At 36.7% G+C, this 17,720-nt stretch overlaps 1 protein-coding gene across 1 annotated transcript in view; it reads left to right on the top strand.

Annotated features, from left to right (window-relative positions):
* The window catches only part of NCAPG2 (non-SMC condensin II complex subunit G2), a 56,989-nt gene extending 41,444 nt beyond the window's left edge, over positions 1 to 15,545 (top strand). The window contains exons 25-28 of the mRNA XM_052806676.1: positions 85 to 188; positions 3,294 to 3,391; positions 3,806 to 3,908; positions 8,888 to 15,545. Coding sequence (XP_052662636.1) covers positions 85 to 188; positions 3,294 to 3,391; positions 3,806 to 3,908; positions 8,888 to 8,939 — 357 coding nt within the window. The 3' untranslated portion in view covers positions 8,940 to 15,545. The remainder of the gene's footprint in view (positions 1 to 84; positions 189 to 3,293; positions 3,392 to 3,805; positions 3,909 to 8,887) is intronic.
* Positions 15,546 to 17,720: the final 2,175 nt, after the last annotated feature.

A 17,720-nucleotide genomic window follows, 5' to 3' on the forward strand; every position in this document is an offset into this window, starting at 1 on the left:
TATTGAAATACAGGTTTGCTTTGATGTTTTCTGTATACATATATTTTGTGATTTACAACAGTTGTTGAGTTTTTTCTGTTTTAGGCTTCCAGTGAAAAAGACTTAACTGTACCAAAGACTATTTCAGACCTTCCTCCTCTTTCAAGCAGTTTAATGGCCACAATTATGAAGTCAGTTAATGTTGTCAGGTAAATGTATCTACATTAATTTGTCCAAGGTTGTTGCTAAGGTAGAACAGCTTATACATTGTCAATAAATTTTGAATTTCTAAATTTTGAGGAACTAGATGCTTACTAAATTTACCTGCACTACTTCATAATCCCTTTCTCTTGATATATTGCTTGTAGGTATTGATTGGCGGGGGTTGATTCCATTTTTTTAACTGCTTCTAAGAGTGCTTCTTATTTACAAGGCTGTTCATCTAAATGAGTTCTTTAATCATACACCTTGGCTTACTTCCTTCAGAAGATACTTAAAAACATTGGTCCCCTCAATATAGAGGTATTTGGATGAGGTAAAATGTTTACCAGAAATAGCTTTAATCCTTTAATTTGAACATCTGCATTGAGGTGACATGTAGTATAGCTGCATTAAAATTATAAAATTCAAAATAGTTTTAAAGTATCTGAGTCCTAAAAAGCCCCCAAAAGTAGGGTTAGGTCTTTTTTTTTCAGACTTAAACAGCTTTTTTTTTATTTGCTATATTTAGTGCGTACCCTGAATATCTTCTAAAATTGTCACCAGTGAATTTCATTATCTTCCTTTGCTTAGTTTGTTCATATTCAATTTTTATTTACATGACTATCCACACCACAGTTATTTTGAATGATCGAGGGGCTAATGTGTATTCCTTAGAAGTCCTGTCGTTCTCCATGAGTTATCACAACTAACTCTTAACTTCCTCATCTGACAAGCATTGAATATCCCTGTCTCTGCTGTCATGAGATTTTTTTCTTCTCAATCCTTCCCTAGTTCTACTTGAACTTGCAAAACAAAGAACTCCAGAGAGTCCAGCAATAGGTTTCCTAATCCAAATCTTGTTCTCTTTACATACCTATATTGAAAAGAGACACAGACACACGTCTTTTCAAAAGAGACACAGAAATTCTATTAATTCCTCTGAAACTTTTTCTTGTAGTGGTCAAGGAGAATCTTTTCCATTCTTGACGGAGAAAACTGCTAGTTTGAACCAGATTGTTTCTATGAATACTTTGACAAACGTATATCTATCTTCTACTATTTATCATTTTGGTGCAAAGAAGATCTAAGTCAGGAGATAATTTACATCTGGTTCCACTATTGCCCCAGGACTGAGACTACTTTTAAGGCTGTGTTCTGTTATTAATCTGTATTGATAGGCCATAATCAGAGTCCAGTAGTAAATCATTCAATATCTCAGAATTTGTCATCTTTCCATGCCAATGCGAAAGCCTTTGACATTACAGAATCTGATGCGAGCTTCTGTTCTGTGAACACACAATCATCTTGCACCAGGTTCTGCAGCATCTGTTATGTTTTCAGTTACTAATTAGTCAATCTCTGGCACTAAATTTCAGTCCCCATACCAGTGGCAATACCGAGTGGCCTGGCAATATCTGACCAATTGTGTGAGTATCCTTTTCTTTAATAGGGAACTATCTGTATAAGAACCAATCACTTATCTCTTTTAGGTAGATGTTTGTAAATAGCTTATTGTTCTGTTCTATTTTATCTTTGCCTGCAGGCTCATGTGACCCTTGTTGAGAGGGAAGTGGGGAAAGGCAGCTGCATTGAGTCTGCAGAGAGTCTTATTACAAGTTAATAAAATTACAGTGTTCCTTCATGGAACTAAAGAGTGTGCCTAAACACTCTTGACCTAAACAGTGATAACAATAAAGTCAAAACTCTGATCGGAATACTGTCAGTTAGCAATTTAAGAGCAATATGAAATGGAATCAATACTTGGTCAGATTAGTCCACAATGATATAATAAAACTAATGCAATGCACGAGCGACTTCATAATACTTATTTCAGAACCTAAAGAGCTTTCATCTTTCTCAGCTCCTTGAGGCAGTATTTGAGCTTCTACAAAGCTTATTTACTGAATCACTAGTGGAGGTTGCTTCTTTTCTTGACTGCATATTTCATTTTGATATCTTAGCACAATAAAAGCCTGAAGAACAACTAAAGTTGGAACTGGGTATTTATGGTGTTCAGTTTTGGTAACAAATAATAATTATTACCAAAGGTATTTTGAAATATTTTAGGGAAAGGTATTGTAACTTCTACTGCTCTCAGTTTCCCCTTTAATTCTTCACAGAGTATTTAGTTTTATGTTCTGAGGAGTATAAGGATTACAGATCTTGTCCATCTCCTGCTTTATCCCTCTTGTTCTTTTATTTTTCTCTGTTTTTGAGAATTGCTTCTGAGTTAAATTTATTTTTACCATAAGCACTGTAATGACCAATTAGTGGTTTCATTCTGTAGTATTGCCTTATTCCATATTGCAGATTAGTTTGGTGGCTAGACCTCCTCTGTGACTCCCTTGTTTCATTTTTCTTAACTTGATATCATGTCCCAAAACACCTCCAAAGTTTGCTGGTAATACTATCATCTGTTGCTAAAAGTGAGTCTCTTAAGATACACATTGAGTTAGTATTTATCTCAGACTTTACAATGAACAGTTGTTTTGGTTCTGTTAGTCCGTCCATATTTTCAATATTTAAATGTAGTTTGGAAGTGTTTTGGGGCTATATTTAGTTACAAACATTCTTCACTGTTTTGTAATTGGAAACCCATCTATTTTAATTTTTATGAGATATGCATTTTAGACCAAAGTGTTAATTAAACTCCAGTTTCTAATCAGGCTACTAGTAGTAATAGTTTTAAGGGCATGAGTAGTTACTAACAAACCATTGGAGTCATATAATGTATTTTTTTTAAACTTCAGTAGAAATTGAAGTTGGAAATTTCAATACAAATTACGCAAGCTAAATTCCAGTAGAACCAGGAGTTTTTTCATGGATTGACTTTCCTAAATAGTCCACAAGCTCTTCATTTCTCTTAACAGCTGCTTATTCTGTGTACAAACATTTTATTTTCTTCCCAAGAAATTTACCATTCTGCTAACTCAGATATTCTCAGTTCCAGAGGCAGCACGTAGTCTTCAATTACCCAGTAACCACTGCTTTGTCCTGCATGGTATCTTTGAAGCTACGGTGGTAGGGTAGCATAATCACAAACTTGTTCTGTTCAGTTCTATTTTGAAAGAAACATGATTTAGAACGTATTTTTGCTTTCCTTTTTTCCTTAGGTCATTTTTAAATGAATTAATGGAATGCATTCTCTCTGAAGAAATTGAAGGGGTTTTTAGTCTAACAGCTACTGTTTGCATTGTGATTGTAATTAAAGGTCAGTCAAAACATTTTTGTCCATTTTTTTTCTTTCTTTTTTTGTGATACATTTTGAAGCTAAGTTCTTATACAATTTGACAGGCACTTTTCCTCATCCTGTTAAGTTACCATTTTTCTACAGGATTTAAGGTTATATCACTTGTAAATTGTGTTGTTAAGCTTTGGCCTTTCAATCTTTGTGTCATGAGTTTAAAATACTACTGTCTGCTAACTCGCAGAGTTCATCTCTATATTCTGATTTGCTGAAATACACAGTAATTAATCCATGACAGTGCAACTCTAATTTAATATCTAATCTTTCATTAAACAATCTATCTTTTATGTTAAAAAATATTCTATGAAAATATGCAGGGGAGGGGTTGATAAATCATTATTTTTGTCCAACTTTTCAACAAAATTTTACTTCAAACAGGTAAGCACAAAACTTCACTTCTAAAGGATATTGCACCTGCCATTCAAAGGAAACTGTTAACATGCAAGGATGCTGCCACAGAAGAATCTAGCAGCACTGAAAGGTAAATGTGGTGTGGGAAATGAACACTAACCTCTCCTATGCCGTCTCTGCAATAATTGGCTGTGGTTTGTACTTACATCATACAGTTAGAGCGTTCTGAATGATTGCAAGGTTTAAAATAGCGGGTAAAAAAATTGTGAGGTATTGAGCCCAGCACAGTATTAAATTTCCTGCCCATACATTTGCTGTGAGCGCAGTCTTCACATATTTAGTTTGGTTTTTTGTGTTTAATTTGAATGTGTTATGACTTGATCCTGTATATTGCAGAATTCAGTTCTGAAATTCAGTTCTGTTAACAGCAGGTGTAGAACAAAGCAAGTAGTCTATTTACTATTTCTTTTTACTAGAAGATTCTTCTCCCACATTTTGGTTATTAGGCATATGAATCCATACCTATGTAGATGGTAAACATTCAACTGAACATAACTATGACTCTAAGACCTTTTCACAGGTGATTTTATTTTGCCATTTGTTGGGATTTTGGTGTCATATCTGGTTGACTTCTAGAGCTTTTGGGATAAGTTTCTTGAAAGTGATTGGCTACATTGTATTTGCAATCATTTATTTCAGACCTGCCTAAGATAGACAATCATGATGAATGCTTTAGCCCTAAGTGTCTCAAACTTGATTAAGTCTAAAAATTTATTAACATTTGATTTCTGCCTAGTTATTGAACTGTGCATGGAATTTGAAAACATGCAAAGTAGACATTAAAAAGCAAGCACAAACATAGAATATGAAGAAAACAGACTATGGTTATGGACATGCATCCAAAAATACTGAGAAAGTTAGTAATGCACCACAGTGGCCTGAACATGCAGAGGCTCTTTCAATCTTTAATTCTTCAAATTGATGATCCTTACTATTCAGTCAAACAATGGATGTAAAGTAGACAAACTTAAATTAAAAAACAAAACAAAACAAACCCACTTCATTTTACTCAACAGTTTCTTGCGTGGCCCTTCAGACCTAAGCACATTTCCACAGCACGCTCTTCTAGTGGATCACTAGCCTGAGGCATGTTGTTCCCTGGCCTTGTAGTGACTAGACATAGACCTTTGGCGGCTGTGCTATGACTGAATTGGTGTCACTGATTTAAAGCCAAAACTAAATTATGAGACGCTACTGTATGAAAAATAAGATAGTTTATCAATGAGGCCACATGGGCTATATCGCTTTCCGATTATACTTCAGATCCTTAGAGTTTGCACTTGGGTTGTATCAAGAAGCTCAACAGCTACACTAAGTGTTCTAGCAGTGGTAGAACTTTTAGCGGACTGCACAGTAAATATCCGTTTGGAATTGGTTCAGAAGTGCAAAAGGTAAATTGGATTTTTCCAGGAAAAAAAAACGCACCTGATATTCAGGACAATACAGTAGAGTGGCTGTGTTGCTGCTAACAAAATATGCATACATTCATTTAAATCTGCTATTATATCAGACCCAAAAAGGCATTATATAACTGTCTTTAAAGAAAGAGATACATAATCTTAAGAACTAGACCAGAAAGTTTTATGATATATATAAGCCACTTCAGTTATGTACTATCAAAAATTAAATTTATTTTTTTTAAAAAAAGAAGGGGGAAAAAAAATCAAAACCAGTGCACCCTTCACTTCCATTTCCTCTCTGGCATAAGTAAATAGAAAACAGAAATTTTGCTGTCAAGACTTTGAGTGGTTTCCACAGAGGACATTGTTCTCATGTAACATAAAATTGATAAAGAACCAAAAAAATCTTGTTTTTTAAAAAAAGTCACTACATAATTGAACTTCTAAAACTCAGAGTGACTCTGGTTTCTGAGTAGATTTAATTAGTTGCTCAGCTGTGAACAAATTTCTTTTGGTTGGGACCTAGCTTAAAACAAAATCAAACAAAAATAAACAAAACCCAGTTTTTTTCCATTAAATCATTTAACATTGGGTTGCCAAGTTTCTACTAGAATATTTAAAAAAATAATAATAATGATCTGGAAAAGAAAGGTGAGCAGCAGAGTATCATGATTCCGTTGGCACTTCTTTTAATCAGGACAGTAGGAAAGGCTGAGAAATTAAAGCAAATCTTAACATGATTAAATAAATAGGCACATTAAAATGAATAATTGCTGCCACTTGAGTGCACTACTGACTATAAATTTCAGTAAGAACACAGGTAATTGCTTTATGAATCTATATGATGATCTCTGCCCCGTGAACAGGGAAAAATCAACCTAGAAGTGGGAGCAGATGAAGAGCGTTAGATGATACATAGTGTTTTAATTTTGTGATATATGAATGGCTACCTTTGTATAATACAAAACTAAGAGATAGTTGCAGATAAAATTAAAAGATTAGGAATATGAACATAATGATGGGAAGTATTTTTAACAAGAATCAGAATTGCAATATGATAACAAAATTCAGAAGCTATCACACAGCTTTGCAGAATTTGGGACGATTCGTATTTGTACGGGTATGTTGGGGTTTTTTTCTCTCTCCCCTGAAGGGTGAAAGAATTCATGCTGAAAAAAGGTTAGGAAGAAGTTCTTCAACGACTAGGTTTTGCCTGACTAATTTACAGCGTGTTTGCACTTTGTCTCAGACAGACAGAATGTTGGACCAGGCTGGGCCTCTAGTGTCTTCTGATACGCCATTTGTTGTGCTCTGGTACTAGTGTGCTAATGTATAACTAAACTGTGATTATATACAGTCTGAAATGTGCCCTGTTTTTTGTAAACCATTTTATCATCCTACTCCGCTTACCAAACCCCAAAATTTTAGTTATGGTATGCTGCAAGCTAGATCTCTGATCATTACTTTAAGCACAATCTTACAAGACACAGTGCTGCGCTGATGCATGCTAAAATATATGACTGTGTTTTTTAACTCATACTTAATAGTATTATTACTTTTTGCTTCTGAATGCATTACCTCATAATAACTCCTTGAGGAGTTATTTTATTTAATGCCCAGGTATACCAGGAAATAGTGACATTCTTTAATTTCCCTAGAGACTTGGCATTCTGTGCCAGCATCTTAAATTTAGACTTAGAAGTAATCTATTACATATTAGCAAAGAAAGAAAAAAGTAAAAATGCTGTCTGGTGCAGTAATTAAAGTGCTGCCCTTAAACAAGGAATTGTTGCACTAATTTAGAAGCAAAACTTTTCACTGTAATTTAGTCTTCCCTCTTCAGCTGAGTTAGCAGTTTAAGATTGCCCTATGGGTCTATTATTTTAAAAATGCTGTTCAGTGCACTTAAAAATTCTGGACAACATATTGTACATTGAGAGAATTTCCTCAAGAGTAATGGCACACACATTAGTTTAGTTTATAAAATGCAATTATTTATGCCTAGCAAAACAATGTGAATAAAGCTGTCAGTGCAGTGGTTTGGAGGCTAGAGAAGAATGTTCCATGCTCTATAAAAACAAATGTGCTATAGAATAATACCTTTTACTTAATATTTTGTATTTACTTTAATTAGCATTTTGATATACGAGTATTAGAATTAAATGTAGCTAATGGCTGTGCTGAAAGATATTTCTTTAGTAATATCATTTAGCTACCTGCCCAAACTCTTTATTCTACTCTCATTGTATCTATAAGTAATGATTCTTGAATTGTTTTGTAAAATAACTTTGTGTATGATTTGTCTGCCACCTATCTAGAAGTTGACTAGAAAGGTACCTGGTAAAACTGATTTAAATTTGTCTGTTTGGGAAGGCATGCAGTTATTGTGAGTGACAGCTTGTTGTCCAATATGCAGCAGGTAACATGGTCCCACATTACAGATCTATTGTTTTATTAGCCTTAAACTGTAACAAAATAAAATTTATACAAAGTAGCATTGTGTCTAAACCCACAGTACTTAACTAATTACATTAATTTTATAGTATATTATAATACTAGCTTATTTTGACAGTTGAGTTCCATCATGGCTTAAATGATATAGCACTATAAAGAGGAGCATGTGACACACCCATAGCGGTGTGAATTCAGGGAGCCCTAACATCTAATACACTGCTATGAAAATGCAGAGTTGCCTCTTGTATTTCAGGTCTTAGTGTCTCATGAAGAATGCCCTAACTCATCATGATTAATGACTGACTAACCTTGCTTATCTGGGGCATCAGTCTAGGACTATAATAATAAAAATACGGTGAAAAAAATGCTTGAGAAATACAGGTGACAGACTCTTTTACAAAAGTAACGTGAAGGATAAAGTTTATAGTGGTTAACAGTGAAATAAAGTTTTGACAGAAGACCAAAGTGCCCACTTTTGTCTTTTGAGAATATTTTAGAGCGGTGTTAGAAGAAGTTGTGCAAGAATGCAACTACGAAGGCTAGGTGAGTGACTCTGTCAGGGAATGCAAGAAAATAAAAAGGACCTGCCAAATGGAAATTTCAGAGCTGACCTTTGAGATTGTTTAGGGAGTAATGTGAGACAAAAGAGAGTCAGAAAGGGATTAAGATGAGTGTATAAGCAGCTGAAGGAGGCAGCTGCTAATTAGGATAAGATAGAAAGCTGAGGCTTGGGAAAAAATTGCCACAGGTGAGGAGAAAAATTATGAAGACTGAAGAATGAGGGAGAAAGGAAGAAAGTAAAAGAATGAAAAGTGGCCTTGCTATGAATTATCGGTACAGGATTTGACTATGTTTGAAAAAAAGAGTAAGAATGCTGTGAAGAAAATAAGTGGGTTCTTTAAATAGATGATGAAATATTAGCAAATGTGCTTGAATTGACATAGTAATTTAAACTGGCTTGCTGTAGATTACACTATAGCTAGAAATGATAAGCAGAAAAATGGAAAAGTTGAAAGAAAAAACCCCAGCTATTTCAAAAGTAATTTATAAAGGCATATTTAATACTTAAACTAATATGGAATAACTGGTCAAAGAAATCATGCGGTAGCTGTACTCTGTGAGAATCAAATAGTCGAGGATTGATTTAGCATTTAGCATATCTAATCCTATTATGCATTGGTTTATGCCATTTCAGAATCCTGTATGAATCATGTCGGAAAATTTTGGATGAATTTTTGAATCCTTGACCACGCAGAAGCTTTTGTCATGAAAATTAAAGGAAGGAAGATGTACTGGTTTTTAAAAAATATTCTCTCATAAACTTTTTAATAGTTAAAGTTTGTTTTCAGTTATTCTGTACATTTAAAGCAGGGAAAATGTATAAAAGTGTGTATAGAAATCATGTAATAGTAAAGATTTTTTAAACATCTGTAAAAAGGTTATTCTGTATTAAAATGTCATATTTAGGCAGGGATGTAAAATCAGTATCTTTGTTTTTATAAAACAAATAATTGTGTCTTATGTACTTTGAGAATGAGGTCGCACATAACCTCAGTCCCTGGGAATACTATAGAGCATAGTCCTAGAAGTTATGGAAATTAATTTTATTTCAAGACACATGAAGGACAAAATGGTGATTGAGAATAGCCATCATGAATCCACCAGGGGCAAACTCTGCCTAACCAACCTGATTTCCCTCCTGTTTGTGGAAGAAGACAGAGCAGAGAATGCCATCTTTCCTGTCCTTCGCAAAGACTTTTACACAGGCTTATATAAGTACCCTTACAGCCAAATTGGAGAGAGGTGGACTGGGTGGGGGGACTTAGAAGGTGGGTGAGAAACTAGCTGGACCATCAGACTTGAAGGATAATGATGCTACACAGTCAGACTGAAAGCCAGTTACAAGTGGCATTCCTCAGGGCAGATAACTGTTGCCAATACTATTTAACATTTTTATTAAAAGCTTGAGCGATGGGATGAAATGCAACCTCAGTCTGTTGGCAGGTGACACCAACTTGGGAGCAATGGTTGATACACCAAGGGGTAGGGTTGTCCCATTCAATGGGATCCGGACAAGCTGGACTTCAGGACCAACAAATCTCATGATGTTCAACAAAGACACGTGCTCTTCTACCAGTAATGGACTAATCCTGTACACCAACGTAGGCGAGTGCAGAAGGGCAGTCTTGCTGCTGTCTTCACCTTACCTGGACGAGGATTAAGAAAAGACTTTCTTCAGAGGTACGCGTGAAGAGAATATGAGGCAACAGAAATAACTTGCAGCAAGAGAAATTCTTGTTGTAGGTAAGAAAAAAAATTTTCATTATGAGAGTGAATTGAAACTGGAAATGGAACAGGGACAGGTTGCTCAGAAAGGCTGTGGAACATCCATCCTCGGAGATGTGCAGAACTTGACTGACGAGGCCCTGACCATTGTGTCATAATTTTGAAGCTGGGGGTTGGACCAGATGATCTCCTGAGCTTCCTCCCAACTTGAATATTCGTGTGATTCAGTGACAAGTGCACTGGAGGGGAAATGCCCTAGCTATTAAACATATACTTGATTAATATGTAAGTTAAACTGTTTTATATTTAGCTAGTTTTATAAATTAATACTAATGATGCAGGTAATGCAGACATGTAAGCCACTTATTTAATTTTCTTAATGCAACCAGATGCTTTCCTAAGACTAGTAATAGAATGCCGATTGCAGAATGTTATTTTGCCTTAACTGAGATATCTGTAAATTAGATGTCTAAGCTCATGGCATGGTTTAACCCCAGCCAGCAACTACGTACCACACAGCCACTCACTCGCTCCCCTGCCCCTGGTGGGATGGGGAAAGAATTGTGAGGGTAAAAGCAAGAAACTCGTTGGTTGAAATAAAAGCAGTTTAATAATTAGAAAGAAATAGTAATATAAGGAAAAGAGAAAAAAAATAACAGAGAGAGGAAAATAAAACCCAAGAAAGACAAGTGATGCATATGAAAACAATTGCTCAGCACCCACGGACCGATGCCCAGCCAGTCCCTGAGCAGCGGCCCCCACCTGCCTCCTCTCCAGTTTTATTGCTGAGCATGATGTCATATGGTCTGGGATATCCCTTGGGTCAGTGGGGGTCAGCTGCCCCATCTGTGTCCCCTCCCAACTCCTTGTGCCCCCCCAGCCTGCTCGCTGGTGGGGTGGGGTGAGGAGCAGAAAAGGCTTTGGCTCTGTGTAAGCACTGCTCAGCAATAATGAAAACATCCCTGTGTTATCAACACTGTTTTGGTCACAGATCCAAACCATAGCACCCTACCAGCTGCTATGAAGAAGTGTAACTCTCTCCCAGCCAAACCCAGTACAGCTCATAATGCTACATTTTTGTCTGGTTTAGAAGAAGAACTAACAGGAATCCCCAGAAAATGATTCAGCCACAGACTAACAGTAGCATACAGCGACCAGCTTAGACCTGGGTATCTAACACTTAGTTATCTACAATTAAGTGAAGTGATTCTCACTATGTGTCTGTGCAAATGGCTTATTGCGGTCTCCAATGTTACTGAGTGGCACTGAAACAGAAATAACAAATTTAGCCAAATTAAGACAGGCTCTTAAGATTTGTGCACAGTCCTGTACCCCCATCTATCTAAATAGGCACTTACTGTGCTGTTTGTCTTTCTGTGGCAAGAGTTTGAAAGATTTTTTTCTAGTATCTGCTCTGTCAAGTGCAATGAACTACCTTCATCCTGCTTTACATCAAATTCATACTTGACCTTAGTGCATAAAACTTCCCTACTGGATAAAAGCTTATTTAGCTGGAATGTTGATATTTAATAGCAGTCAAATTCTTAATAAACAACTGTTAGGCTTTGCAACAGGAAAGTCAGTATGTGTATGGATTCCTGAATTCCTGAAGATTTACCTTATCCACAACAGCAGCCTGACCAAAAAGACTAATGCTGCTGCAGCAGGTATCTGTAGATCTGCCAACTGTTTATCTATCAACATCTTTATAAAAACTGTGTTCTTTGGCCTTCATTCTTCTACATCTGTTAACAGGCAGGTGTTCCAGTAATGACCTTTTAAATCTTCTGATTATACAAATTACTTAATGAATATGTAAACCACAGCTTCTTTTTTCTGCTTCTCAGTCTTTCAGTATTTGCTCATATTATTAGATTGGAAGAGAATCCAAATTTACTGCCTTGTTTTTCCTCAGTGTGTAATACTGCTTTTTCAGTTTTCACTTTTCATGGAATACTTGTTACACATGTAATATCCCTGAGCCTGGAAGAAATAAGGGTAATACCAACATCAGAAATAGGCAGATTTCTTCTGAAGAACTCTGAGGTGATATTGCTAGGAAGGGTAAGAAAATTTAAAGATAAACCTTTGTCCTCCTGGTGGCTGCTACTCCAGTGGTTCTCAAGAGTGTTGAAATTGTTTTGCGTTACTCGTGCACCTGGTGTATAGATTTCAGCTCAATTTCTAGTCCAGCTCTACTATAACTGCCCTGGCAGATGAAAAAACCATTGGCTTTCTGCAACACAAATAATGATGTTCTTGGGATTCTTTTAGCCAAGGTCTGTCAGTGTTTTCTCCTTGGGTCTTTGTGGCAAAAATCTCATGAGAGTTCTAGGTTTTACTTGCTGCTCTGATTGCAGACTAAGTCTTGCAAAAATGTTAAATCCTTACACTTTCCTTCTGTTTTGAAGATATAAATAAATAGTATGCTCCTTAAGCTGAGTTATCTTTTAGAAACCTGTAAACCAGATTTGTTTCATCTTACTAATCGAAAGTGCTGTTGAAGTGCTATTGAGGGAGAAGGGTTGGTCTTTGGTTTTTGTTATGGAATAATCTTGGTATTCAGCCAGCTGCACTATCCTAACTGTATGTCTGAGAACTTCCCATCATTTTAAGACAGACCCTTTGAGATCTGTTCAGCTTTTTCAAAAAGTTGAGCTTGACTTTGATTAATAAATTTTCTTGCAATATGAACAAGATAACACCATTCTAACATACTCCTTTGAGCAACTTGCATTGGCAGTCACTGTTAATTTACAACTGCCTGTAGCTGTAAGTGGCATGCCTATAGCTCTCCCCTTCACGCATATATATTCACTATAAATATTACTGAAGAAAGCAATAGCTTTAAACTATGTGCAGTAATCTTCTATGTTTTAACTTTATTTCTAGGGACTTGGTCCCTTTTTTGATGACAATGTCCATTTGCTCTGTTGTCTGGCTGGGAAACAAAGTCCAGCAGTCTTCCATCTATTACAGCTTCAAATTATGCGCTAAAGAAAAACCAGGAGAAGCTCGCAAGCTTCTTCCTTAGCAAATAAATGTCTTCAGGTATGGATCCAAGCACACAGACTTTCAGACTTGCCAAGGAAAGAAAAAATCTGCCTTGCACCTGCTGTTTACTCCCATGATAGCTGCAACTCACTTTGCATTTAAACTCACATGTGCTGCTGCTGTCAAGTGCTTTGAGGTCTTCTGACTTACAGAAGGAAATCAGAGAGACTAATTTTGATAAAAATCTTTCACCTCATTTGATAAATGCGTAGCGAAGAATACTTATGATAACGACTGCAATGTGAAATCACGAGACATGCCCGCTACCTTGTAGTATTATTTGCTGATCTGCTCCAGTGTCTTGTGAACCAAGAGCATTGTCCAGTGTGCTGCCATGTCTGTGCTAGGAGTACCTATAGTGGTAGCTGCCCATTTCAGACAGAAGAGCATGGCTTAGTACTTACATCTTGACAATTAGCTGGTCAAGGGCAGCTTTCAGAAACAGCTGCAAAACTTTCCGCATGCAGCCAGCAGTTCTTCAGTTTCATTAAGCCGTTGCAAATAGGCACAGATCTTGCCTAATCTACTTCACATAAGACTTCGTGGTCCTGGGCTCTGTGTAGCTGTATTGCTGCTTGTCTGAGCATGACCCTAGGCACAGCCCTTGGCTTCAAAAACCTATGTAATTTTAGCTTTAATTTACTCCACAATCATTGGGATTTTTTCACTGGGTTAGGTTGTTTGGCATAGATGTGTCCTTAGTCTTCTCTAATAACAGTGGGTCATTTGTCCAGTTCAACATCGTGGTTCTAGACAAGCTGCAGAAATTACATGCATTAGTACTGAGGAAACTTTAGCAGTGGAAATTCACTTTCTGTTATATCTGTTAGCATTTTTTGGAAAACAGTATCGCAGTAGGGAGTTCTGTTACTATTATTTTCTTACTGCTTATGACTCTAGGAAGTAGAAGCTGTTACCAACCTTTTTCTCCTGTGTAATTTTTTTTTTAACCTGAGGACCACCTTGTTTTCAGCAAAATACCTTGGTTCTGAAACACATGACTTCATACTTATTTATTTCATGGTGTGCTTCAGACTTCACTTTACTAAATTCTTCCTGTGTAAAATGCTAGTCCTTTGTTTGATATTGCTGTCAACTTTGACCCAGTTTCAAATATGTTCAAATTTCATTAGTTTATGCTTATTTTCTGTACTGTCATTAATGAAAGTATTAAATAAGGTGCCGTTCCAAAACATCATTATTAATTCCTTTTCAGCCTAATCTATTTCCCTCTTCCGTTCAATTAGTTCCTTACCCAGCTTACGATTCCTATAATAAGCCTTGTCTTGGGTTAATAATTTTTGTTTATGCTGCAGTAACAGATACTTTGCTGTAAAGCCTTACATTTTAAGTAGGTGCATTTTAGCGGTTCTTGCTGGAAAGGTATGTGAATCCTGTAGAGCTATATGCCTACATCAAAGAACATATAGGATAGAGTCAGCCCAGCCTCCTTTTGGGTTCTTTGCAATGCATAATGACACATGCTTCCTGCCTTTTGGGGTAATTATTAAACACTTACCTAAACTGTGCTAGCTCAACTTTCATGTGAATAAAGAATATTAATTTGGCACATTTTTTCTTTTGTTTCTTAATGTAACATTCCTTACTTACCAATTGCCTAAAATGGTACCTGAGTACCAGCTTAATAGCAAGAAATGTAGGCTTCATGCACTGAGCTTTCTGAAATCTTGCCATGATTATTAAAAAAGGCAAGTATTAGCAACCTTATTTTCTCAGAATAGCATCTAAAGGAAAAATACAGCACCTGTAAGAGGCTACGAACCCAATGAGACCAATCTAAGAGGGTACTTAAAAAAAACCAAAGCAAAAGGTGAATCTAGTTCCTGCTCTAGGCTATTTAATGACGGTGTGACTGGAGTTCTCCCACTGCTCCATTGAAGGAAAAGCTCCTTTTACTGAGGTAGCTCATTTTACTGATCATAATGGCAAAAGCTGTGTCCTTTCTTACAGCGTTCTCTGAGATTGGACACTACTAATACACAGTATAAAGAAAAAGATTTTATTCTCAGTATTTTCTCAGTTCCACACAGGGTTCTAAGGCTTGTCCTTTATTGAAAAGCGGTCCTTTATTAAAAGTGACCATCCTTCATGACAAAAATAGAGTTACCTTTCTCTCATCCTCTGTCCCCAGATTCCGTCTCATGGACCACTGCTCTTGATCTGCAGGATGGCTGTTTTCATGTGGTTGTCCACCCACTATATGTAAAACACTTGTTTTGCAGTGAAAGCTGTTTCTATCAAGTGCCTTAGCCAGTCAACGGGCTTAGCAGATGAATTTGCCCGTGTACAGGAGCTGCTAGGGGAATGTGCAGTTTGATGACCACAACAGCCTATCTTCTTCAGATGTTTCAATCCACACTGGATTCCTGCAACAATAATCAAGCTCAAGGACAGCAGCAAAAATGTCTGAGACTTAAACTGCATGGTGTACTATACAACTATGACCCAAGAATCTTATTTTTAAATGAAAAAATTAAAGGTGGGGTTACTAACTTCCAGTGTTTATCAGATTTTTTTTTTTTTTTTACTTTTTCAGATGTCTGCTTTTGTCAGAATTTAACAAGCTAAGGTTATGTTAAGACTGAAAAAGAAGAAACCTAAAACTAGTCCATCTGCAGTGAAATTGAGAACTGTTTGATGCAAGAAAATGAGAAAACTTATCAAGGGATCTGATTACAGCCCCCCCGATTCCCTGATTTGATCTACACTGGAATCGACAGCAATATTTGACTCCTGAACCATTCATCACAGGTCAGCCAGCCTCTAGGGAATGCTTATCTTTCCAGTTAAGATATAGAGCCTTGAATTGGCTGAGCAGCACATAGAGATCAGGGAATCTAGCTTGCCGTTTTTAATTTATCAGTGTATCACGATGCATTGATTGAATGCTTAAAAGCAGACTTGTTTCAATGGGATCTAATATTAGAAAGCGCTCTGTGCTATCTGATGAAAGACACTCCTGTGCAATTAGCACATCCGAACAGGTGTGATGCTTTTGGCTCTGGAAATACATTGACTATGGAAAAATTTATATATGGAAACAGGTTTGGGCTTTTTTTGAAATTATGGTAAGGGGGAAGAGGAGGATTTTTTTTTCACAAACCTACTGTGAAGACCATCTTCGTCCCTTTAGCTCTCAACCTTCCTGTTGCAGTTCCAGTTTAGGACAGCTCTTTCACCTCTAATTTAATTCAACTGCTAATGAAAGAAAATGCCAGTTACAAGTTTATTTTTTTCTTAGTATTCTTTCTAGCTGTGTTAAATGTAATTCTTGCCAGCAGAATTTTGTACCTTTGCCACTTTTTCACCATGATATTCCTTTTTTCATTGGTAATATAGGAGATTTAATGATAGAATACTAAATATCCATCATAAACCTCAAAGCAGGAACCTTGTTCATCTGTCTTATGAATCATCTGGAGAAATTCCCCATTCACAGGGTGGAACTTCCACTCCTGTCAGTGGATTTCTTTTGAGCACAGCGGGGCCCAGGCCAGGCCCAAGCTCTAGATAGTTCCTAGTGATGCACGCAGGGGGCCTGTCAGGGAAGGAACTCGCCTTGACAATCCCAGGTCTGACTGCCCTCCCCAGTCCTCACCAGGCTAATTCTGTGTGGCTGCTGTTGCTCAGGCATCCTCATCCCTTCATTCAAAGGGTGGGACCCCGCCATACTATCTTTGCTTTCCCTCGTTGCCTTTTTTTTTAATTTTTTATAGGCTAGGGGCTGCCAACCTCATCATAATTTTCTCCCACTAAAGAGGCTAACTGTAGGTTGGGATGGCATAAGGAGATATGAATTTTTAAATAGTAAGGTTTTTGCAATAGTAGCCTGCTCTTTCAAAGTTGGTAGTCACTCCTTGGCTTTACAAAGAGCAGTGCATCCACGTTTATTAACACTATTCCATAAGAATATAATTCTGTATCACTCAACCCACTTAGTCATATCTAGTAGAAGGTCTATTATAGAGAGCAGAAAAGTTCGTGGAAAATGCTCAGCCTAGAAGGAAGGTTCCCCTGAGAAGTCAAGTAAGTGTTTTTGTTTGGTCTTTGATGCTCTATTGGAACACTCTGAACTACAACCAAGAGCAAAGGGAAAGCTTTTAGAAGTAGTGATTCAGAACAGAAAAAGAGCATCCTGTCTCGTCTATTATTCAACTTTTAATAGTGTCACCAGAACCTATGACTATTCTTAACATAATCTTGTACTTACAACGACACATAATGTAATTTCAGTGTAGTCCAAACAATGTTTCTTTCCCTAGCTGTCATTACCATGAACTTTCCCTAATTTTTTTTTTTTTTTTTTTTCTGGTCACAGCATACCCTCAGTAACCTTCCTTTAAAAGAAACACATCATAGGCAATGGTCCAAGGAGTCTTCTACTCCAAGATATCAGAATGCCTTGAACAAGATTTTCTAAATTTTTTACACTAGAAACTATGTACTTAATTTCTTTTTTTATTTTTTGCTATTCAAAATAACCCATGTCAATAAGCATTAAGCTATAAAACTGAAGATGGTCTGAGCTCAGTTGTTCTTGCTCCATTCTGAGTTGCTATCAAACATATTGTTCAATTCTAGGTTTCCTCCCAGTATATTTCTTAACAATACTTCAAGTTTATAGTCATACAACAGCTATAGCAAATATTCTAGCCTCTAGGTCACCA

Source organism: Harpia harpyja, chromosome 1, assembly GCF_026419915.1.
Source record: "Harpia harpyja isolate bHarHar1 chromosome 1, bHarHar1 primary haplotype, whole genome shotgun sequence".
Taxonomy (NCBI): Eukaryota; Metazoa; Chordata; class Aves; order Accipitriformes; family Accipitridae; genus Harpia; species Harpia harpyja.